General features: G+C 41.7%; 1 protein-coding gene across 2 annotated transcripts in view; it reads right to left on the reverse strand.

The window, feature by feature from the left end:
* ANXA3 (annexin A3) overlaps positions 1-25,094 on the reverse strand; it is a 69,048-nt gene that overhangs the window by 7,498 nt on the left and 36,456 nt on the right. For both annotated transcript variants that reach the window (XM_020904307.2, XM_070458256.1), the window contains 7 exons: positions 22,601-22,691; positions 16,298-16,377; positions 11,166-11,222; positions 10,728-10,821; positions 7,986-8,081; positions 3,282-3,340; positions 1,250-1,372 (listed from right to left, as the gene is read on the reverse strand). In XM_020904307.2, coding sequence (XP_020759966.1) covers positions 1,250-1,372; positions 3,282-3,340; positions 7,986-8,081; positions 10,728-10,821; positions 11,166-11,222; positions 16,298-16,377; positions 22,601-22,691 — 600 coding nt within the window. The remainder of the gene's footprint in view (positions 1-1,249; positions 1,373-3,281; positions 3,341-7,985; positions 8,082-10,727; positions 10,822-11,165; positions 11,223-16,297; positions 16,378-22,600; positions 22,692-25,094) is intronic.

Below are 25,094 nucleotides of genomic sequence, written 5' to 3' on the forward strand. Positions count from 1 at the left end.
GACTTAGAGACTGAACTTATGACTGCCGGCAGGTGGAAGGGTGGAGGGAAGGGACAGGTAAGGAGTTTAGGATGGACATGTACACACTGCTGTATTTAAAATGAATAACCAACAAGGACCTACTGTCTGGCACATGGAACTCTGCTCAATGCTATGTGGCAGTCTGGACAGGAGGGAAATTTGGGGGAGAATGGATACATGTGTATGTATGGTTGAGTTCTTTCACTGTTCATCTGAGACTATCACAACACTGTTTATCAATCGGCTATACTCGAATGCAAAATAAAAAGTTAAAAAAAAAAAGAATGAGAAAGCTTCCTTCCCGAAATGAAAAGAACCCCAAAGTGCAGAATCATGTTATCTTCTGTGTGAAACAAAGAGGAAATGTAAAATACATACTTTGGTTCTACTGCCAGAAAGAATAACTGAAATAAATTAAACCAGTGCAATATAAGAAAACAGGTAAGCAATTTGCATATGCAATTCACAAAAGAAGAAAAACCAGTGGCCACTAAACCTGAAAAAAATAAAATGTTGAGTGCCTTTTATGTACCTGGGATTTTAGAGCTGAAAAATAATTACTATTTTTAAGAAATATTTTGTCACTCTTTTTTTGAGGTTTCTTTCTTTTTTTTTTTAATCTTTAGGTTGGAATAGAATTGCTTTACAATGTTGTGTTTGTTTCTACTATACAAAACATGAATCAGTCATATGTATACACATACAGCCTTCCTCTGAAAAGGACCTCCCACCCATCCCCATGCCATCCATCTGGGTCATCACAGAGCACCGAGCTGAGCTCCATGTGCTACCCAGCAGCTTCCCACTAGCTATTTCACCCAAGAAGTGTATGTATGTCAATGCTACTCTCCCGATTTGTTCCACCCTCTCCTTCCCCCCTGGTGGCCACAAGCCCATTCTCTACCTCTGTATCTCTAGTCCTGCCTGGAAAAATAGGTCCAGCAGCACCATTTTTCTAGATTCCATATTTACGGATTAATACATGACACTTTGTTTTTCTCTTTCTGACTTACTCCACTCTGTACGACAGACTCCAGATTCATCCACATCACCACCGACTCAAATTCACTCCTTTTTATGGCCGACAAATAACTCAGAAAACACACTTACACACTGACAAGGAGAGAGAAACCTAAGTCATGAATTTCCATGTTTTGAGGATTATAAGGGAAAGATGACGGGTAGAGAGAGGCAAGATATGTTTTGCTATTTTTAAGAAGAGACTTACTTTAATTGCCGAATACAGGGAGTAGCCAGAAAGCTTCTTAAACTCTGCTCGAATATCCAGAAGGTCAATTTCTGATCTGGAAACCATTATTCGGTTCACAGTAAACTCATCAGTCCCGGCACCCTGTTAAGAAATGCAAGTGTCCATGTGACCAATCTCATAGCTCACAAAACAACAAGTGGATCTCTATTCATGAGACACTGATAATGGTACACAAACTATTCAACCATAGTGACTCTCCTCTCATTTTTCATCAAACATCCTCATTCACTTATTCAAGAAACATTTTCTGCCACTGCATTGCTAAATGTTGAAAACAGATATGAAACACCCCTGTTATGCTTTCAGTTTTGTAAAAGATACAGGTGAGAAAATGGGCCATTACAATAAAATCTGACATATGGGAAGTATTGGGTACTATGGGAACATATAGTTAGGGAGTCCTACCATATGTTAATCAAAGATTAGTAAAGGACTGTTTAAGAAAGTGGGATTTAAGCTGGGGCCTAAATAGTCAGCCAGGAGAAGAAGGAATGAAGTTCTTATGGAGAGAAAAAAAAGTGTTTCAATATAAGAAACAGCATACGTGACGCTTTAGGGCAAGAAATAACACCAAATTTAAGGATACATAAGCAATAAGAAGGAACAGCAAGAAATATATCTGGAAAGGCCAGACCTTATAAACCATGAAATGAAATTCTGACTTCATCCTGAGTATGAAGAACTATTTGCAGTCTGTTAAAAATGAGTGTGTTGAGATCAGATCAGATTTGTAGTTTCAGAAGTTTCCTTTGACAGCAGCAGTATGAAGAATGGATTTCAGGAAAAGAGTAGGATGAAGATGACAGAATAAGACTGGAAACTTTGAGATCCATCCAGAAGTGATTATATAACCGAGAAGGGAGGAGAGAGAGAAAGAGATGTTGATGGCCTGACCTACAATAATGGTAGTAGGGATGGAGAAAATTGATAAGATTTAAGATATGCTTGTAAAGGTAGACTGACAATGATGTTGAGAAGAAAGAGGGAGAGAGAAGTATAGAATTTCTAGCTAAGCAGTTAGGTGGATATTGACACTATTCATTTATTCATTCAACAAATGCTTACAGGACACACACTCTCATGGAGTTCTCACTGATGGAGGTGGACAGTAAGGACAGTAAGTTAATGGTATGGAGAACGATGGGATGGAGCGCGAATGAAAGGAAGTCATTTGACCTGGGTAGACAGGGAAGACCTCTCTCAGGAGGACACACATGAGCTGAGACCTCAGAGATCAGACGGAGGTAGCCACAGATAGATCCGGAGGAGAGACACCCCAGGCAGAGAGCCCGACAAAAGCCAAGACCTTGACACGGGAAGACGCTTGGAGTAATCATGGAACAGAAAGAAGGCCGATGTGCTGAGCTGTAGAGAACAAGGCTGGGGAGGAAAGGTATAACTTCAGTGAGTTGGGCGAGGCTAGTTCCTGCTGGTGTTATCCGCTGATATGACCGAAGGCAGGATGCGGAGCATCCTGGGATGGGAGGGGACGACAGTGCTGTGCTTACTGTGGACACAGCTTTGAAAAGGCACATGGACTTCTTCTTCTGCATGCCAGGCTCACTATGAGGGTCTGAAGATATAAACGAGAAAGAACTGAACAGATTCACAGAGCTCCCCATCTAGAAGTGACAGCAGATGAGAAAATACAGGCTTTCTACATCAGGAAAGGCTGCTAGCTCAGTGTGATTTAAGCAAGACAGCGTGAGAGGCCACTGGATTACGTTTGAGGGCTGTTGTCCTAAAACCAATCAACTGTCTACATTACTGTGAAGTGGGAGAAGTAATTTAGTCAGCACTTCAGTGCACCTACCACTGTAATGATTAGGAAACTCATTATCAACCTATGAGCCAAATTAGTAGACAGATTAGCTACAAAAGAGAACTCTATCAAGATGGAAAAGAAATTGGAAATGCCATCAATATTAAGTAATATTTTTACATTTTCCTTGAAGGAAGCTAAGAATATAAATGAAATTTCCAGACCAACCTTCAAAGCTTGGTACAGTCTTTCAGCTAAAAAGGCAGGCATGTTCCTTGCACAACGAACTGTTATAAGAAAGCAAAGTAATGTTCAGTTTCATTTAATAGAAATTGAGTTAATCTATAGTAATACAGTTATTAAAAAGATTCTTTTTGGGTAACCGTACCACTCTCCTCCTCCCCACTCCTAGCTTTTCTTTAGAATGAAAGAATGAATGAATGCTTAACCTGAATTTTGAAGCCTTTATAACGTCATATTTGCATGGAACTTTAACACAGTAATTATCCTTAGCCACAGGGAAAATAAAATTACCTGCCAAAGATACTCCCACAGCAGCTGACTCATTTCCAGATCCCAGACACACCAACACCTACGCTTACATTTGATAACTCCCTAGGGTGTACCATTTCTAACGTCTTTGACTACTGATGAATAGCTTGGGTCTAAAGATTGCAGAGATGTTGCTCCAAATAACTCATTAGGCAAATAGGGGCACTGGAGCTCAGCTTAAAACCAATTTTTCCAATAGAAAGATTTTTTTCTTAAGTGACTGAATTAGAATTTATAGACTGATTAATTACATTATAACCAATGCATGTAATCTAAATTCAGTCATTAAAAAAAAAACACTAAAATCTTTCAATTCTTTATTTTGAAATAATGAGTAAAACAGAAACAACAATAATAAAAGATAACTGGCAAAAACATGAGCAATTAAATTATCCTTTAAAGTGAAAGTAGCCAGGACTAGAAAAGTCTGTAGGGAATAAATCAGTTTATTGCACACAATTACTTGTGTCATCTTAAATTTGACCTCTAGGCAGAAGGCAGACCAAAAGTGAGTGAATTTTATAATGAATTTTGGAGATCAGAACAAGAACAGTGGCTTTCTCATAGTGCCTTTCAGACTCTTTTAAGGAAAGTGAAAAGACCTTTTGTGTCTGTGTCTTAAGGGAAACAGAGAAATGTATTAGAAACATGGAATTTGGGACAAACATGATAACAGCTACAGATTTGAAACTGTCTGAGAAGAAATCAAGGATGTGAATTGGTATTACCTATATTTTTCTCAAACTTATATTCAGCAAGCCTTAATCATTTGATTGAAAGTTTTTATGCCCACTTTGATCCTATTAAGTCTTTCAGTCATCTCGCTCCCCACAAACTAAAGGCAGGGAATCCTTTCTTTCCATAATCCTTTATCTTGTCCTTTGCTTTTGGTCTTAACTACCAGATTTGTTCCTCATGTCTGAATATTTGGGGAAGTGGTAGCATATACAGTATAAGGAAGCCTGCTTTAAGACTCAACCCCAGTAGGGAAACTCGGGGAAATTCCCAAAAACCAGGGAGTCTATTGAAGTTCGTCATGATGATCAAGAGTTCTTGGTTGCCTGCTTCTTACCCTCTGTGTTCTTTTGACCAAACTTTCTCAGGCCTTCCCCTGACCCCTGTCACAGGCCCCTGAATCTACGCTTGGTCCCCAGACTGAGCAAGTACCAGAATGCCAAACATGCCTCCTATTCAGCTTGTCCTAAGAACGAGCTGACACGGCGAGACACGCTTCCTGTCAACCCCCAACGATCCCGCCTCCTTGCTTGCCCAACTTCTTAAAAATTTCTGCTAGGGCTTTCCTGGTGGTCCAGGGGTTAAGAATTCGCCTACCAATGCAGGGGACACAGGTTCAATCCTGGGTCCAGGGAGATCCCACATGCTGTGCCACGACTACTGAGCCCATGAGCTCTAACTACTGCAGCCCGAACACCCTCGAGTTCTTGCTCCAGAAGAGACGGCACCTCAATGAGAAGCCCACACACTACAACTGAAGAATAGCCCCCCGTGCCACAAGTAGAGAAAAGCCCACGCAGCAACGAAGACCCAGCACAGTGACAAATCAACCTTAAAAAAAATAAAAATAAAAGCTTCCGCTAAGATCTGTTTATCTCTTCCTCATTAAAAAAAAAAAAAAAGCTTTTTTCTGTTTGATTTTCAGACTCCTGTATACATTTCTGAGATTAAACTCTCCTCCCTAATGAAAGTCTTTTTGAAGAAAGCTTCTTCCTATCTACGTACAGATTTGACAACTAGAGATCTTCCTACCATGCATTTCTAAGATGTTAGAACTCAGATGGTTTTTCGTGGCGAAAGTTATGTGTTGACAGTGTTTTAGATTCCTTGTATATGAAATAGCCAGGACAGGCAGATCTATTGACACAGAAAGGAAATTGGTGGTGGCAAGTGGTGGGAGGAGTGGGGAGTGATTATCAATGGGCGTGGGGTTTCTTTGAGGGCTGATGGGAAGAGCCCAAACTTAGATTCTGGTGACAGGTGCAGAGCTCTGTGAAACGAGAGAGCACTGAATTGCAAAGTTCGGGTGAATTTTATGGTATTTAAGTTCTATCTCAATAAAGATTTTTTAAAAATATATTCCAGTGATAGACTGAAATAGAAAACGAAAGTAAGACATATCTTGAACTTTAAATTAGTTAAATTTTAAAGTCTTTCTTTCAGTTGATAAAATAACACACACTATGGCCCACATTTAGTGCATAATTCAGCATCTATTTCCAAAAATGCCTCTTAGCTCAATGAAGTGAGAATTTGTACATCTTAATGAAGTTTTTCAAATAATGCAGCAGGCAAGGTAAAAAGCAGCAAAACTGATGCAAAGATTAAAATATGAAATTAAAAAAAATTAACTGGCTATATCACTGACACTGGAATATTGTCAGAGCTAAGTATGGAGACTGATCTCTGATTCATGTTTTTTAAATTGAAAAAGAAGCTTTTCATTTCTTCTTGGTCTTTTAGCAAGTCACCTATACATACACATACACATGTGCTTGCTAAGATGCTTCAGTTGCGTCTGACTCTGTGCAACCCTATGGATTGTAGCCTAGGCTACCAGGCTCCTCTGTCCACGGAATTCTTCTCCAGGCAGGAATACTGGAGTGGGTTGCCTGCCCTCCTCCAGGGGATCCTCTCCACTCAGGGACTGAACTTGTGTCTCTCATGTCCCCTGCACTGACAAGTGGGTCCTTCACCACTAGTGCCACCTGGGAAGCCATATATATGTGTGTGTGGCTGTGTGTATACATATTTTTTTTTTAAAAGCAGCATTTGGATCAAGAGTCCTATTCTTGGCACTGAAGAGAGGATCAGAAGTTAATGAAATAACACATGCAAAGGAAATCTTGAGACTAGAGCCCAAACCTTAGGGAGGGCTTGCTCCCTGGTACTTTCCCTGTAATTTAGAATACTTCACTGTGGATGGGGTGATACATGCAGGTTTCAATCTCCATTTCCCCTGAAGCACATTGGAGAGGCTGGTTAACATCACAGGCTGTGGAGCCCAAATGCCTAGGTTAGAACCCCAGCTCCACCACACTTTCCCTGAGTAACTTGGGAAAGGAACTTAACCTTTTGGTTCCTCAGGTCTCCTGTGGGGATAATAACAGTCCCTCACCCCCGGGACTGTCATGAGGCTTAAAGGGTTGATGTTTGCCAAGAGGTTAGTATAATGCCGAGCATGTTGTAAGTGCCTGAGAAGTGTTTATTTAAAAAGTACAATTTGAGGCACCTTCCACCCTCCAGAGGTGGTAATTAACATTTGAAAGATGAATCAGAGCCTCACTCTGGAGGTTACCCTTAGATATCAGCTATCTTTATCTCACTGGAGAAGCTATTATTTATTGTGATTGATGTTAGATATGACAGTCCATTGGTGAAATGATAAGTTGTGGGGAGGACAAATACTCCTACCCTGGCATTAGCGGAGAAGCAAGACCAACAGTCACCAGAAATTGGAGAAGTTTAGGATTCTGAACAATCCTGTGCGCTTATGAGCATTTAGACTGAGTTGCAGGTAAAGAATCCACCTACAATGCAGGAAACACAGGAGACATGGGTTTGATCCCTGGGTCGGGAAGATCCCCTAGAGGACAAAATGGCAACCCAGTCCAGTATTTTTGACTGAAAAATCCCATGGACAGAGGAGCCTGGAGGGCCACAGGCCATGGGGTCACAAAGAGTGGGACACAACTGAGTGACTAAGCACCACGCAAGCCTGACTCGGCTAGAATGGTTACTGAGTCCTTTCTTTGAAGAGTGTCTCATTCCTCTGAATGTATCTTTCTTGCACGGTGTTCTTTGGGTGCCTAAAAGTACAGGCTGCAGAGACCTGAGGAAGACAGACCAGCTTACATAACCATGTTGTTGTCTGCTTGTTAATCCACGTGTCTCTCCAGGAACAGATTCAGTCTGTGACTTATTTTCTTTCTGATTCTCCCTGTTAGCACAGCCAACAAGGAGGAGACCTGTAGTTCTGTCCTGAGTTTAATCTTGGGAGGTCACTGACATCTTCCAAAAATAACCAAACATGATTAATTACCATTGGGTTTAGATCTATGTTTTCAATGGGCTCCATAAAAATGCCAGTAGAAGTTAACATTTTTCTTTCTCAAGGAGTTTATAATCCAAATGTGGTACCAAGATAAATACAAAGTTAAAAGGCAAAGGAAGCCCTAAACAGAGAACATCTTCCTGCATCCATTTCACAATATTTGAGCATATGGTGTGTACCATGGACCGTGCTGAGGGCTCTGGGGAGCATAAAGATGGATCAGTCAGGATTCTGAGATGAAAAGAGCTGATTCTGACACTGATTTAAAACAAGTGCAAAGTACCTCAGTTTATAAGCACTCATGGGCTTACCTATGGCCAGCAGTAAGTCTTCAAAATGCCCAGACAATTCTCCTTTGATGCTGTCCTCAATGTCCTTCTGGCTGATGTTTCTGTATTCATCAAATGCTGAAAAGCAGCATCGCAAAAAAATTGAAAGCATCCCAGTTGACACCTGAATATATTTTAGCTTCTGATCTGATATGCAGCAAATCATGTTATTAAGTAGCAAGCACAAACACTTCTTTAAACCATCAAAAACTCAGCACAGAACTTTTTGTTTTTAATTTCTTTTTAAAAATATCATCAACAATAAAACTTGAACTTCATAGGCCATTTTCTTCAATGATTCTCTCTCTCTCTCCTTTCTTCCCTTCCCATCCCAGGCTGTAAGCATTTAAAATAGCCTGAAAAGTTAAATGATTTCTCTAGCAAGGTGGGCTAACTTTTAAAAGATAACAGCACCTAAGAAACAAGAATGTGGTCATGAGTCAAATATATTTTAAATCTGCTACTGAAATCTTAATTGTGAAGATTTCTTTGTGCTGAATAAATCACTCCCCAAGGCAACAGAGCCTATTTCATACTTATTGGAAGGCACTGAAAGTTCTTGGTCAATATTTCCCGAAAGTAAAACCTGTACATACATCACCCAGCATGGAGGGATACTTTGTAAGCCAAGTATATTATTTCCAAGTAAATTTTGAAAACAGAAAATTTGGAGATCTATGATTGTTTGGTTTTTATTTTTCAAATAAAGACATTAATAAAGCAACTATAATATACTATTACTATTACTTTATAAAAAGGATGAAATTTCAATGTCCAGGTCTCCTCATTTTCCCACGAACTTGGTGTAAGCACAGTCAGGCACCGTGGTGGTACTCCAGAGCAGCACAGGGAAGATACAGTTCTTGTCCACAGGAAGTGGAGTTCTGGATTTCTGGGTACTGTTGCTTCCAGAATGACCCAGGGAGATGCATAAGTGAAGGGGTGGATGCTCAGCAGTTCCATGGAATAGCTGGTCTGAGAAAAACAGCTTCCCCACCCCACCCATTTACCTTCATATCAGAAAAAGTTGAATGATAATCCGTATTTATACATTAACAGAGATCACCCGTAACGCCTGGTTTTCCTGGAAAGTGGCTAACTAGGCAAGAAAGGGGCTGGAAGCCGTGATTTAGGATCTGCCATCAGCAGGAACACTCCTCTCTGCTCTCAGCTCAGAGGGCAGCTCCCCTTTCCTCCCTGCCAACCCCACCCTGTCTATTATCTGTCACACACTCATTTCACATGCTAGAAGGTAATGCTCAAAATCCTCCAAGCTAGGCTTCGACGGTACATCAACTGAGAACTTCCAGATGTACAAGCTGATTTAGAAAAGGCAGAGGAACCAGAGATCAAATGGCCAACATCTGCTGGATCATGGAAAAAGCAAGGTAATTCCAGAAAAACATCTACTTCATTGACAATGCTAAAGTCTTTGACTGTGTGGATCACAACAAACTGGAAAATTCTTCAAGAGATGGGACTATTAGACCACCTTACCTGTCTCCTGAGAAATCTGTATGCAGGTCAAGAAGCAACAGTTAGAACTGGACATGGAACAATGGACTGGTTCCAAATTGGGAAAGGAGTACATCAAGTCTGTATATTGTCACTCTGCTTATTTAACTTATATGCAAAGTACATCATGAAAAATGCTGGACTGGATGAAGCACAAGACTGCTGGGAGAAATATCAAAACCCTCAGATATGCAGATAACACCACCCTTATGGCAGAAAGCGAAGAGGAACTAAACAGCCTCTTGATGAAGATGAAAGAGAAGGAAAAAGCTAGCTTAAAACTCAACATTCAAAAACTGAAGATCTTGGCATCCAGTCCCATCACTTCAGGGCAAACAGATGAGGAAACAATGGAAACAGTGACAGACTTTATTTTCTTGGGCTCCAAAGTCATTGCAGATGGTGACTGCAGCCATGAAATTAAAAAACTTTGCTCCTTGGAAGAAAAGCTATGACAAACCAAGAGAGCATATTAAAAAGCAGAGACATCACTTTGCTAACAAAGGTCCATCTAGCCAAAGCTATGGTTTTTCCAGTAGTATGCATGGATGTGAGAACTGGACAATAAAAAAGGCTGAGCACTGAAGAACTGATGCTTTCAAACTGTGGTGTTGGAGAAGACTCTTGAGAGTCCCTTGGACTGCAAGGAGATCAAACCAGTCCATCCTAAAGGAAATCAGTCCTGAATATTCATTGGAAGGACTGATGCTGAAGCCGAAGCTCCAATACTTTGGCCACCTGATGCAAAGAACTGATTCATTGGGGAAGACCCTGATGCTGGGCAAGATTGAAAGCAGGAGGAGAAGGGTACAACAGAAGATGAGATGGCTGGATGGCATCACTGACTCAATGGACTGAGTTTGAGCAAGCTCCAGGAGATGGTGAAGCACAGGGAAGTCTGGCGTGCTGCAGTCCAAAGAGTTGCAAAGAGTTGGACACGACTGAGTGACTAAACACACACAGGTAATCTACTCAGCTCCGAGGGTAAAACCTGAGCAGTGTTGATTCTCCCTTGAATTGGAGCACAGCTTCCCCAGGTTGTTTCCTGAAATGTCTGTACATAAAAATGGGACCGCCTTCACCACTTTTTTTTTTTTTTTGCCTTCACCACTTTTAACTTCATTTTCCAGAATTATGTATACTAAACCCGGAAATACTGGCAAAAACAACACAATTCAGAGAAAAGAAAAAAAGATTGTGAGTCCATACTCAGTTTCAATTGAGGAAAGCTCCTTAGACACAGGATGTCAGTGAAGGCATCTTCATCTGTGCCCCATCTCTTTTCACCAGCGTTATAGAGAATCTGTTGGACAAGAGAGAAGACGTAAATGCTAGTACAAACCCAATTCTGTCTTTTTTTGAGGAGGTGGGATGAGAAGAGGGGTAAGTTTATTTCACAGGTCATTGAGGTCTTCGATAAGCCGTGTCTCTCACTTCTAGCAGAAAAATCTGACAGTCGAAGTGGCAGGAGCCAGGGGAATAATAACCAGCACTGGGGCAGGCAGAAAGATGGAGCTAAAGTATCGCTGGGCTTCAGGCTTCTCCTTCAGACAGAGAAGAAGACAGCACGGCCCCAGCTGATGCCGGAGATGTAAGAAGGCAGTCAGGAGGAGAGTTCAAGGAGATGTCTTCTCTGCTGTTACTGACCTGAGCATCCTTTCTGGCCAGCTGCTCATCCACTTTTAGACTCTCATCTCTTCTGCCCTAATCAGAGAAGATAAAAATGAAGGCAGTCTTTTTAAAGATATATATTCCATCATTTGGCATTTGAACCCGCGGGGCCTCTTAGAGCTGTTTCTTCCAGTGAGGACCACACGGCCCAAAGGAATTGATCACTCACAGCTCTCTTTTTGGCCCTGCCGCTGACTAGCCGTGAAATCTGCAGCAAATCCCTACAGTCTTCTGAGCACGAGTTTCCTTCTCTGGAAACTCAAGGTCTTCAGGGAATCGTAAGACAAGCCACACCTTGGGAGAAAATGTATGCAAACACATCAGATATGTATCAGATATACAGGACTTGTATCTAAAATACATAGAAGCTCTTAAAACTTGACAAAAAGAGAACAAATAACCCAATTAAAAATGGGAAAATTATCTGATAGATATCAGATACACAGATGGCGAGAAAGTACATCAAAAGATGATCAACAACATCTCTTTCTCTGTGTTGTCCAACTCTTTGTAACCCCGTGAGCTGGAGCCCACCAGACTCCTCTGTCCGTGCGATTTCCCAGGCAAGAATACTGGAGTGCATTGCTATTTCCTTCTAAGGGGGATCTTTCTGACCCAGGGGTTGAACACAGGTCTCCTGCATTGGTAGGTGAATTCTTTACCACTGAGCCACCTGGGAAATCCACAGTGAAATAGCACTCAGTGATGAAAAAAAAAAGGAAATGAGTTATTAAGCCGTGAAACGATGCAGTCTGAAAAGCCTATACACTGTATTATTTCAACTATAGGACCACCGGGAAAAGGCAAAACTATAGAGATGAAAAGATCACTGGTTACCAGAGGTTCAGAGGGAGAAAAAGAGGGATGAATGGCTGAAGCGCAGATTTTTAGGGCAGTAAGACTATTCCATATGACTTTGTAATGGTGGACATAAGACATTAAACATTTGTCCAAACCCATAGAATGTATAACGCAAAGAGTGAATCCTAACGTAAAGTACAGAATTTAGTTAATAATGTGTCAGTTCATTCATTCATCATGTAATCATCATCTAATTCATTTATCATTTAATTCATTCATCAACTATAACCAACGTACCATGCTAACGCAAGATGTGTGCAAGGAGGAGGGGCATGTGGGAGGTTTCCGTAGCTTCTGCTGCATTTTTCTGGAAATCTAAAACTGCTCTAAAAATAAAGTAGTCAAATAAACCCCAAACTCAAGGATTCCCCACTAACTCTACTGTTGAAGGCTCTATGGCTAAGTGTGTGTGCTTGCACATAAATAATTCAAGACATTATAGAAGATGGAAGATGGAGAAACAAAGAAGATTGCCTGAATTATTTTGCAAATTACAGGTGAATGAAACTTTTGGCTATAATACTTTAAAAAATGCATTTGTTCTAAACTAGTGGTTACCAGTGGGGAAAGGGAAGGGAGCAGGGGCGTTATAGGGGTAGGGGAATAAAAGATATAAATTATTAGGTATAAAATAAGCTATAAGGATACACTGCACAACACAGGAAATAAGGTCAATATTTTATGATAACTATAAATGGAGTTCAGTTCAGTTCAGTTCAGTCACTCAGTCATGTCCCACTCTTTGTGACCCCATGGACTATAGCATGCCAGGGCTCCCTGTCTATCACCAACTCCCGGAGCTTGCTCAAACTCATGTCCATTGAGTTGGTGATGCCATCCAACCATCTCAGCTTCTGTCGTCCCCCTTCTCTTCCTGCTTTCAACCTTGCCCAGCATCAGGGTCTTTTCCAATAAGTAGTTCTTCGCATCAGCTGGCCAAAGTATTGCAGTTTCAGCTTCAGCATCAGTCCTTCCAATGAATATTTAGGACTGATTTCCTTTTGGATGGACTGGTTGGATCTCCTTGCAGTCCAAGGGACTCAAGAGTCTTCGCCAACACCACAGTTCAAAAGCATCAATTCAGCAATTATGCCTCAGTATAATAATGCTTCAGTATAAATAAATAATGAACAAAAAATTTAAAAATATATTTATGCCTATTTGCAAATATTAGGTCTTTGTATGCCTGCCTGACTTTTGCATGATTTCTTTTCTCTGTTGCTTCCAGTGCTGCTGCTACTCTGCTCCAACTAGCCTTCTCCGGTTGGCTGCTTTCTTGTTCTCCTTTCATCATTCACTCTGTTTCAATAATACAAGTGTTGATGATCACTGGCATTAATTCCAATAAGCCGCCACCACCACGTATCAATGACTTTGTGCTGTTATTCATACTCTTTCTCTTTCTGTATCTTCACAGCACCCTCTGTGGTTGGTAATGCTATTATTTTAACTGTACGGATGTGAAATGCAGGCTTTAAGGCTTGAGTTAAAGTAACTTGTCTAAGTACATAGAGCTGGCAGGCAGCAGAGGGGTAGGAGAGTCCAGGCCCGATTCTGAAACTGCCCAGGAGCCCTGCTCACCACTGCCTCCTGCGGGCGTGTGTGCTCACCACACATACACTTATGCATACTGACATGTGGGACTGTCTGTTTGCAGCCATGTCTCACCAACTTGGATTTATAGGTTCAAACTTCAAAAGGCTTTCGCCATTGGAAACAACTGAAACTATAATTAGGATAAATTGTTCCCTAGTGGCATAATGACAAGTGTTGCCTCGACCCTCAGGCTGGGACAGTGATTGGGATTTTCCTACACATTAAGGGGTGTGTAACTCAGCTGAAAGAGGCTGTTGAGATAGGGCTTAAGTCATTTCTTCTCTTGCACACATGAGTGCGTGCATGCTAAGCTGCTTCAGTTGTGTCCAACTCTTTGAGACCTTATGTGCTATAGCCAGCCAAACTCCTCTGTCCAAGGGATTCTCCAGGCAAGAATACTAGAGTGGGTTGCCATCTCCTCCTCCAGGGGATCTTCCCAAGCCAGGGATCAAACCTGTATCTCCTATGTCTCCTGCATTGGCAGGTGGGTTCTTTATCACTAGTGCCACCTGGGAAGCCCCTTTTACACACATCTATGACTGTATCTCATCCCTGACCTTCAGTTCAGTTCAGTGCAGACGCTCAGTCATGTCCCACTCTTTGTGACCCCATGGACTGCAGCACACAAGGCTTCCCTGTACTCAAACGCATGTCCATTGAGTTGGTGATGCCATCCAACCATCTCAGCCTCTGTCATCCCCTTCTCTTCCCACCTTCAATCTTTCCTGGCATCAGGGTCTTTGAACAGTGAGTCAGTTCTTCCCATCAGGCGGCCAAAGTATTGGAGTTTCAGCTTCAGCACCAGTCCTTCCAATGAATATTCAGGACTGATTTCCTTTTGGATGGACTGGTTTGATCTCCTTGCAGTCCAAGGGACTCTCAAGAGTCTTCTCCAACACCACAGTTTGAAAGCATCAGTTCTTCGGTGCTCAATCTTTTTTATTGTCCAACTATCACATCCATACATGACTACTTGGAAAAACCATAGCTTTTGACTACTTGGACCTTTGTTAGCAAAGTAATGTCTCTGCTTTTTAATATGCCGTTTGGTGTGTCAAGGTTCTTCTTCCAAGGAGCAAGTGTCTTTTAATTTCATGGCTATAATCAGCATCTGCAGTGATTTTGGAGCCCAAGAAAATAAAGTCTGTCACTGTTTCCATTGTTTCCCCATCTACTTCCCATGAAGTGATGGGACTTGATGCCAAGATCTTAGTTTTCTGAATGTTGAGTTTTAAGCCAATTTTTTCACTCTCCTCTTTCACTTTCATTAAGAGGATTTTTAGTTCCTTTTCACTTTCTGCCATAAAGGTGGTGTCATTTGCATATCTGAGGTTATTGATATTTCTCCTGGCAATCTTGATTCCAGCTTGTGCTTCCTCCAGCCCAGTGTTTCTCATGATGTACTCTGCATACAAGTTAAATAAGCAGGGTGACAATACAGAGCCTTGATGTACTCCTTTTCCTATTTGGAACCAGTCCATTGTTCCATGTCCAGTTCTAACTGTTGCTTCCTGACCTGCATACAGGTTTCTCAGAAGGCAGGTCAGGTGGTCTGGTATTCCCATCACTTGAAGAATTTTCCACAGTTTGTTGTGATCCACACAGTCAAAGGCTTTGGCATAGTCAATAAACCAGAAGTAGATGTTTTTCTGGAACTCTCTTGCTTTTTCAATGATCCACTGGGTGCTAGCAATTTGATCTCTGGTTCCTCTGCCTTTTCTAAATCCAGCTTGGACATGTGGAAGTTCTCAGTTCACATACTGTTGAAGCCTGAATTGGAGAATTTTGAGCATTGCTTTACTAGCATGTGAGATGAGTGCAATTGTGCAGTAGTTTGAACATTCTTTGGCATTGCCTTTCTTTGGGATTGGAATGAAAACTGACCTTTTCCAGTCCTGTGGCCACTGCTGAGTTTCCCAAATTTGCTAGCATTTTGAGTGCAGCACTTTCACAGCATCATCTTTTCAGACTTGAAATAGGTTAGCTGGAATCCCATCACCTCCACTAGCTTTGATCATGGTAATGCTTCCTAAGGTCCACTTGACTTCACACACCAGGATGTCTGGTTCTAGGTGAGTGACCACATTATTGTGATTATCTGGGTCATTAAGACCTTTTTTGTACAGTTCTTCTATGTATTCTTGCCACCTCTTCTTAATATCTTCTGTTTCTGTTAGGTCCATACCATTTCTGTCCTTTATTGTGCCCATCTTGACCTTACCATCTTTTTTATAAAGCCATGAGCATCATAAAAGGAGATAGCAAGGTGTGGCCACATTTTGGTCACATGGTGATGAATGGTTTAGCGGCTCTTCCAAAGAGGGCAAGGATGAAGTTGCAGAAAGTCACTTTTTAAGTCCTGAGACTGATATACAGAATATTTTCTAATGTATTACAAACCTTGATCAAAATACATTTAATCCATATACTGATCAAAACAAGATTTTTTGGCTACTCATTATGTTATACTTTTATGATAGTAGTTAAATATTATGCTGTATGGTGGTGATGCAAATGTAAAATGAACAAATCATTTCATAAGGAAAATTTCAATCTCACTGCCTCAGTCTGGTTGTTTGAAAACTTCCTAAAAATCATTATTGAGCATTGTATCTTATTGGGGAGTTGGAAAATGAAAAATAAAAACTTACATTTGCCAAAATCAACAGAGCTTTCCGGAAATCACCAGATGTTTCAGAACTAATCTCATCTCCAAGACTCTTCTTGTACACTGAAACCAGATAAGAATGAAACTAAGCCTTGATAAGCTAAAAATATTATTATAAAACAAAAAAGCTTAAATGTCAACATTGGCAAGGGATGAGTACCTGATAAAATAAATCTTGCTGCTGCTTTTCTTAATCTTTCAGTGCTCTTCTGCAATAGATAAATTCTTCTTATAACTATTACTATAGTGTGTGGTGTGGTAGTAGCGCAAGCACACACACATAAAAAAGCTGCTCTCCTGGATCAAATCATGGTTCATTCCATTTGACTATGGCACTAAGAAATGTATGGTGAGAAAGCTAGGGTGGCCAAGCTGTTAGTTTGCTTTCCAATTTCTATTACATCTTTCTTCCACAGGAACAGAAACCTGGCCTTAAGTAAGACATAGTACACACAGCTTAAAGACCACATTCTCAGCTCTCCTCTTGGCATGAAATGCAGGCAGACCTTTAGGACACTGCTGGGAAATCTCCTTAATCATGGCTCATGTCCATCTTCGTGCCTTCCTCCTTCCTACTGCTTGATTGATTGCTGGAGCTCAGGCATCCATCCTGGTCTGTGAAGAAGTACCTCTGAGTGATGGCATAAACATAAGCAGGAAGGGGTCTGGGTTCCTGAAAGTTCTGAGGAGCTATCATACCAGTCCTAGAATTTCTTATGTCCAGACTTCCATATATGAAAGAAATAAATATTTATCTTACTAAAGTCACTGTTATTTTTGCTGTATTACCTATCTCAAATCTTAATGCATACAACTAGGTTGTATTATCTGATAGCTCTCAAAAGAAAGAAAGCTACCCTAAAACATACTGTTTTTCCATAACAAATGTCAACTGTGTGTTCACATATTTTAGTACCAACTAGTTTTAGCCCTTTTTAAATAACCTGTGATGTGTAGTGTTCCGTGCATCTCAAAACTCTGTTCTGTTCCACCCATGGAGTAGTATTTCTCTTTGAGCCACTTGTATACCTGGATGCAGCTGACACCATGGGGCTATTTGAACTCTGCCTGCCTCATTCTCAAGAACTCTATAAATCAGTCATATGAATACTTATCCTTTTAAATCAGTGAAGGACAACTACAGAAAGTGACATGAGGACTTCCCTGGTGGCCCAGTGGTTAGGGGATGTGGGTTTGATTCATGGCCCAGAAAGATGCTACATACCGAGGGGCAACTAAATTGCGGGGTGCTGCAACAATTGACCCCACACTCTAGAGCCCATGAGCTGCAACAAGTGAAGTCACGGCAATGAGAAGCCCATGCACTACAACTAGAGAAAGCCCGAGTGTAGCAACAAGGACATAGTGGAGCCAAAAACAAATTTAAAGAAAGAAAATGATTTGACATCATCTAATCTTAACAACTGTTGAGAGAGAAATTTTTTCAGTATGATTTTAGTAAGTCTGTTTAATGAAATCTATAATTTTCCAGAGCAATTCAAGTAAACAAAATCCACTGTAAATATAGATTATTTATCTAAGTAATAACAACATTTAGTAGGCATCATTTCCCCCAACACTCATATGTTATTGTTACACCTATCCTTCACTCTTAGAAAAAAAATTTTAATTTAAAAATATAAAGCCTAAGGATGATACTCTGATTTGTTAGAATTTGGAGAAGTATTTTATAATATTAGAATTATCTAGATGAGACTCATGCAATCTCCCACACCTCCTTTTTACCCCAGGTATTTTTTGTAGGAAATTAGACTAAAAATATGAAAATTTTTTTCAATGAAAGTTGAAAACTACTTTATGCATTTTGAGGCATAGTAGCCTCTTGAGAAACCTGTATGCAGGTCAGGAAGCAACAGTTAGAACTGGACATGGAACAACAGACTGGTTCCAAATAAGAAAAGGAATATGTCAAGGCTGTATATTGTTACCCTGCTTATTTAACTTATATGCAGAGTACATCATGAGAAACACTGGGCTGGAGGAAGCACAAGCTGGAATCAAGATTGCCGGGAGAAATATCAATAACCTCAGATATGCAGATGACACCACCCTTATGGCAGAAAGTGAAGAAAAACTTAAGAGCCTCTTGATGAAAGTGAAAGAGGAGAGTGAAAAAGTTGGCTTAAAGCTCAACATTCAGAAAACTAAGATCATGGCATCTGGTCCCATCACTTCATGGCAAGTAGATGGGGAAACAATGGAAACAGTGGCTGACTTTATTTTTCTGGGCTCCAAAATCACTGCAGATGGTGACTGCAGCAATGAAATTAAAAGACGCTTACTCCTTGGAAGGAAACCTATGACCAACCTAGACAGCATATTAAAAAGCAGAGACATTACTTTTCCAACAAAGGTCTGTCTAGTCAAGGCTATGGTTTTTCCAAGTAGTCATGTATGGATGTGAAAGTTGGACTATAAAGAAAGCTGAGCACTGAAGAATTGATGCTTTTGAACTGTGGTGTTGGAGAAGACTCTTGAGAGTCTCTTGGACTGCAGGGAGATCCAACCAGTCCGTCCTAAAGGAGATCAGTCCTGGGTGTTCACTGGAAGGACTGATGTTGAAGCTGAAACTCCAATACTTTGGCCACCTGATGTGAAGAGCTGACTCATTTGAAAAGACCCTGATGCTGGGAAAGATTGAGAGCAGGAGGAGAAGGGGATGACAGAGGATGAGATGGTTGGATGGCATCACCGACTCGATGGACATGGGTTTGGGTGGACTCCGGGAGTTGGTGATGGACAGGGAGGCCTGGCGTGCTGCGGTTCATGGGGTCGCAAAGAGTCGGACATGACTGAGCGACTGAACTGAACTGAGGGTACAGATAAATAAATACAGTGTCTTAATAATGCAGAAGTTAGAGCTCTGATTCCTGATTCAGTGTTCTCTCACGCACCGTTGACTTTAAAATACTGGGAAGAAGGTGGCCGGTTGCTCAGTTGGTTAGAGCGTGGTGCTAATAAAACACTGGGAAGAGTTCAGAACTTAGATCTCTATTCCTTGAAGTGTTATTGTATCACTGTACTGTACAAGCCACTCCATATACCTGGTCCCTTTACGAGGGCCACGTTGACAGTTCGTCTGATGGATTTCTAACACATAGGTCACTGTTTCACATTATACGACGCCATTACTCTCACTACAGCTGACTGCAACAGGGTTGGCCTCTGACTAGAGGGAGCCAGCAGCCTACGAGGTGACCTAGTAGGAGAACTCTGCCCAAAAGAAAGCGCTTTTCTGAGCCCACTGAATCCTCTCTGTTACAGAGTGAGCTGTACAGAAGTTTTTAAAAAGACTAACAATGAAGTGGAAAGACTCCCAGAAATAAAGCATAAAACTGAAGCCAAGACAAAATCAGAAACCGTGAGCAAATGCAAGCTTTGAGGAGACACATACCATGTGGTGAGGGAAGAGATGTTACTTGGTCTCTTGAAGATCAGTAGAAGCAGAGACGGAGGGGAAAGAGTTGCTCGGATGGGGATGTGCAGAGGAGCCATGGGCGTCCCTTCTCTGACACAAAGGGAGTGAGTGGACGGCTGAGTCCCTAGCAAAGTTCTGGGTCCTGTATCAGCTTGGCTCTACATGATTGAGACTATGGGCTCTAGCTCTCTGCCTTCTTTTACTATTTCCTTCTCTCAATTCTTGTGTATCATGAATCCCTACTTACCAAGGGAAGCTAGATGTAGTTTAATTCTTTCTAGCTTTGGAGAGCTTAACTCACACAGATACCGAGGGCATCTGATAACCTTGAACAAGGATCATTTGTCATATTTGCAAAACAATAGTCCCATTCATTTGGCTCTTGAGGTCCCCTATCTCAATCTTAAGGATATCCATTCAATAAATATTCTGAGCACTGGAGATAAAACATAGAGCAAAACAGACAAAAATTCCCCCTTCATAGAGATTACACTGCAGGGCTGTTTGTACATAAATAAATGCTGAACTTCAAGGAGAATTTTGGGGTCAGTCATCTCATGGAGTGGTAACTCTTCTAACAGATACCATAAAGCAAGACAGCATCTTGGGATACAGCCCTGGGGTCTGGTGATTTTTTACAAGTACATCTTGTTGAACTGAGGGAATCAAAGACATTAAACACCTACCATGTACCCATCTACGCCTATTTTTGAGCAACGGTCTCATTCTACCCCAAATTTGCCCCGCTAGACCTTGATTTGTGGAGCTAGGGGTGGGACTCTACAAATCAGATTTCTCTTTTGTCCCCCACACCCCACCTCCCTCTCAGATTCCACCAATGAGGGGAGGAGAGGGAGATCAGATGGAAGGCAGAAGGAGGGAGGAAGGGCAGTGTTAACCTGGTGAAGAGATGCATTCCGATAGCAGCAGTTGGCTACAGGCTCCTAGAACAAGTCGCCTGTTTACATGCTATTACAAGGCTATCACATGAAGGTAATAGCCTTAGTGAGATGGAGCTCCCTTCCCGTCCACGGAGATCTGAACTCCAATCCCTGGGGCCTCTCCTCTGAACCCCTGAAGTATTGGGCTGGCCAAAAAGTTTGTTTGGGTTTTCCCATAAAATATTACAGAAAAACCGGAACAGACTTCTGGCCAACCTAGTACCAACACCGGAAAGTACCAGCAACTCCTCTGAGCCAGTTTCTAAAAACCCAAATCTCGTCCCGGCCTTGAGGGTTACACTTCTGAGCCTCCCCTGTGTTTCTGTTCCACTTTTTCAGTTTTCCAGAAGGTGCTTAAACAATTCTTGATACTAAAATTCTCTCTGTTAAAGCGCCTAGTGTGTTTCTGGTTTTCTGACTAGACCTGATTAGCACATTAACAATAAAACAGTCACCTATCATTGAGGGATCTACATTCTAATGAGAAATTCTCAAAGTAAGCTCTCTAACACCCACCTGGGGACAGGTATATCCCTCCTTTTGCTCTCTCCCACCGCAAAAGCCCCCATGATACAAAACCATAGAAACCATGGCTCCCTTAAGGTACTTGGAGGGGGTGACAGAGAGCTGTTGTTTAATAAGAATTGGGCTGGTCACTGTCCCTTGCTCTTTGCAGCTAACCTCTAAACACTCAGAATTTCCCCAATAGGAATATCATTGTTATTCATGGAGGGTCCCTTGAACCACAACTGAGTTTATGCTAACAAGATGACTCCAGATGGTGCTGGGTCATATGAGAAAGATCAACTTGGTGACTAAAGGGTTAAGGCTTGAGCCATGTGATATCAGCCTGACCTCTGGTGGGGAGGAGGGGACTAGAGATGGAGTTCAGGCACATGGCTGTGATGGAGTCAATCACGCCTGTGTAGGACTTTCTGGGTGGTCCCGTGGGTAAGAATCCACGTGCAGTGAAATGCAGGGGACACAAGTTCGATCCCCAGTCCGGGAAGATTGCACACGCCATGGGGCAACTAAGCCCATGTGCCACAACTACTGAAGCCTGCACGCTCTAGAGTCCATGCTCTGCAACAAGAGCCACCGCAGTGAGACGCCCATGAAGCCCAACCGAGAGTAGCCCCTGACTGCTGCAACTAGAGAAAGCCTGAGCGAAGCAAGGAAGACCCAGTGCAGCCAAAAATAAATAAGTAAGCAAAATGTTCTGTTGCTTAGTTTCTAAAAAAAACCCAAAAACCATGCATGTGTGATAAAACCCCACTGAAAACCCATTGATACATCACTCTGCTGGGAGGGGGATGCACCTTGTAGACTTGCACGCTCTGTGTTCGGGACCCTCCCAGACTTTTCCCAGTATATGTCTTCACGCCACCAGTCTTGATGGTGCCCCGGAGTAGGAAATGGCAACCCACTCCAGCATTCTTGCCTGAAAAGTTCCATGGGCAGAGGAGTCTGGCAGGCTATAGTCCATCGGATCACCAAAAGTTAGTCACAACTGAGCACACACGCACACACACACAATTTCCCACACCAAAAATCATGAGGCTAAGCCCAGTGTTTTTAACATGTCGTATGAATATACAATGATTTGAGTCTCTTCCATTGATGAAAATGCTTGATTCAATTAAGCAGTAATTGCTGAGAGCAAAATCCACTAGAGGTGTAATGTACATGCAAAGCATTAATGCCATTGCAGCTTCTAGCTCAGAGCATACTAAAATGTTCTTTGAAAATCCACACTCCTTAGCCCATCTTAGAATGTGTCCTCCTGTTTATAGTCTTGCCTTCTCAAAATCACTCATGAAGAAGAGCTTGGTGGGTTTCTGGAGGAAAATAGCATTGGCTTATATAGGTGTGAACAGGGGTAGAGGTAAGCAGAAAATAAGATCACCTGTATAGTAGGCATGGCCGATCTCCTGCATCTGCTTGCTCGTCCTAGTGGTTAGAATTTCGATCAGAGCATCTTCATTTGTTCCCGTGCCCTAGAAAGAAAAAGGAAAACTATTTTTAAAAAATTATTTACTTATTTGGCTGCATTGGGTCTTAGTTGTGGCATTCAGGATCTCTAGTTGTGGCATGCCAGCTTAGTTGCCCCACTGCATGTGGGATTTTAGTTCCTGGACCAGGGATCGAACCCATCTCCCTTGCACTGAAAGACAGATTTTTAACCACTGAATCACCAGGGAAGTCTCGTGGAAAACTATTTTTAGAACACTTTAAAAACTCAGTTTTATGCACTTCCGTCTCAATATCTTGTTTTACACAGAAGAATCGTTTTTCGTCAATCGCTTGCTCTAAACCAGTTTTTAAATTCTCTGTATATTTTAGTATTAAAATAACATGAATCATCTAAAGTTAACTGACATTAAAATTTTAAAGAAAATATCCTGCTGCAGTGTAAATATTCATTGACTAATTCCAGGAGGAAAGAGGATAAAGGGAAAGCTTACATCATTCAGGATCGAAGTTGAGCATTCGAATGTGTCATTGTATTTAGAGAGGGCTCTGAAATTCTTCTAAATGAGTTCATCCTTGTGCCAATACACTGCACTGGTCAGCAGGCATCATCCTCTTCACTGGGGAGGTTTTTAAAGCCTCGATATTGTATGAGACCATGAGCCCAGCTGGTTTAAGAGGCTAGTGATTCCTGAGTCTTGGTTTATATTGAGGTCAGAGTCACACTGTAGAAGCCATTTACACTAGGACTTGATTAAAGCAGGTCAAAGTGGTATAAGAAAAGAGGCTGAATTGTGTCCCTCTGTGGCAAAGATTCCCAGTGGTCCCCAATAGATCTCCTTTTCAACTTATTTATCTTATTATTTTTAAATAGACTTTTTTGGGGGAGGGTTGTTTTCCTTCTTTTTAAAACTTTATTGAAGTGTAGTTGATTGCAATGTCATGTCAGTTTCAGGTGTACAACAAAGTGATTCAGTTATACATAAACATATATACATTCTTTTTCAGATTCTTTTCTTATATAGGTTATCATGGAATATTGAGTAAAGCTCCCTGGGCTATACAGTAGGCTCTTGCTGGTTATCTATCTTTTATACATTAGTGTGCATATGTTAATCCCAAGCTCCTGATTCATTTTAGAGCAGTTCTAGGTTTATAGCAAAATTGAACAGATCCAATATTTCTGTTTTCATCATTGATAGAATCCCCATTTTTAAACTTAGCACAAAACTACCCAAATAAAGTGGCTTCCCAGATGGCTCGGTGGTAAAGAACCTGCCTGCCAAGGCAGGAGACACAAGAGATGTGAGTTTGATCCCTGGGTCAGGAAGATCCCCTGGAGGAAGGCATGGCAACCCACTCCAGTATTCTTGCCTAGAGAATCTCATGGACAGAGGAGGTGGACACAAATGAAGTGACTTAGCCACACATGCACCCAAATAAAGACCATATTTCTCAGCTTCCCTTAGAGCTAGGTTTATCTATATAACTACATTCTGATCCATGAAATACATGTGATGCCTCACGTACAATTTCTGGGAGTCTGTAAAAAGAAAAGATGAACACTTCTTGGTCTTTGACTCTTTTCAGTTGCCTGGAATAAAGGTATAATGGCTGGATGTTGAGCAGCCATCTAGATAAGAAGTGTAATCTACAGGCTGAAGATGGTGGAACCTCAAGACTGAAGGTCTGATACTGATGGTGCCATGATACTGAGCTATGGACGGCCTCCTTTGGATTTCTTTTACATGGAGGGAAAATTTCTAATCGTTGTTGGCTAATCTAATTCTCACCATTTCACCTGCTAAGCTGTCCCCCATGTAGCAGCCACAGAAACACACTGCTGAGATTTCATTTCAAGAGAATATGTTGCAAAGAATGTAGCTGGCTGATAACTTCCAACCTTTGGATCTGCCACAAAATTCACAGCAAGATCATGGTCTCTCCAGGCTGCTTTCAGCCATGACTGAGCATGGAAGGGGAACTGAAGCTGGGCCACCATCCCACCCCATGTGACTCCTCCAAAGGGCACGCCTTGCTCGGGGCTCCCCACCGGCCTGCCACGGCTTCCTCAGAGCAGCGCTATAGATGGAGGCTCTTCCTGCCTGAGCCTCCTTCCTTCCCTCTCTCCATTCACAGGGGTCACAACTGTACTGTAGTCAGCAGTTTTACCCCACCTACCCTGCTGTCTCTTATCTTGTGCAAGCGTTTCACCCAATATAACTCTTGCACCTCTCGCCATCCGCTTCTTGGGTACCTATACTTCTTCCACAGAAAAGAAACTGATTATCTCTGATGGGAAGGCAGAAGATGGTCTTGCCTCAGAACTAGACTTCTTCCTTCCCCTCCTTCAGGTCAAAAAATACAGTAAGTCCCCTACACACAAACCTTCAAGTTGCAAACTTTCAAAGACTCGAACATGCCCCTGT

Source organism: Odocoileus virginianus, chromosome 29 (assembly GCF_023699985.2).
Source record: "Odocoileus virginianus isolate 20LAN1187 ecotype Illinois chromosome 29, Ovbor_1.2, whole genome shotgun sequence".
In the NCBI taxonomy this organism is placed as follows: domain Eukaryota; kingdom Metazoa; phylum Chordata; class Mammalia; order Artiodactyla; family Cervidae; genus Odocoileus; species Odocoileus virginianus.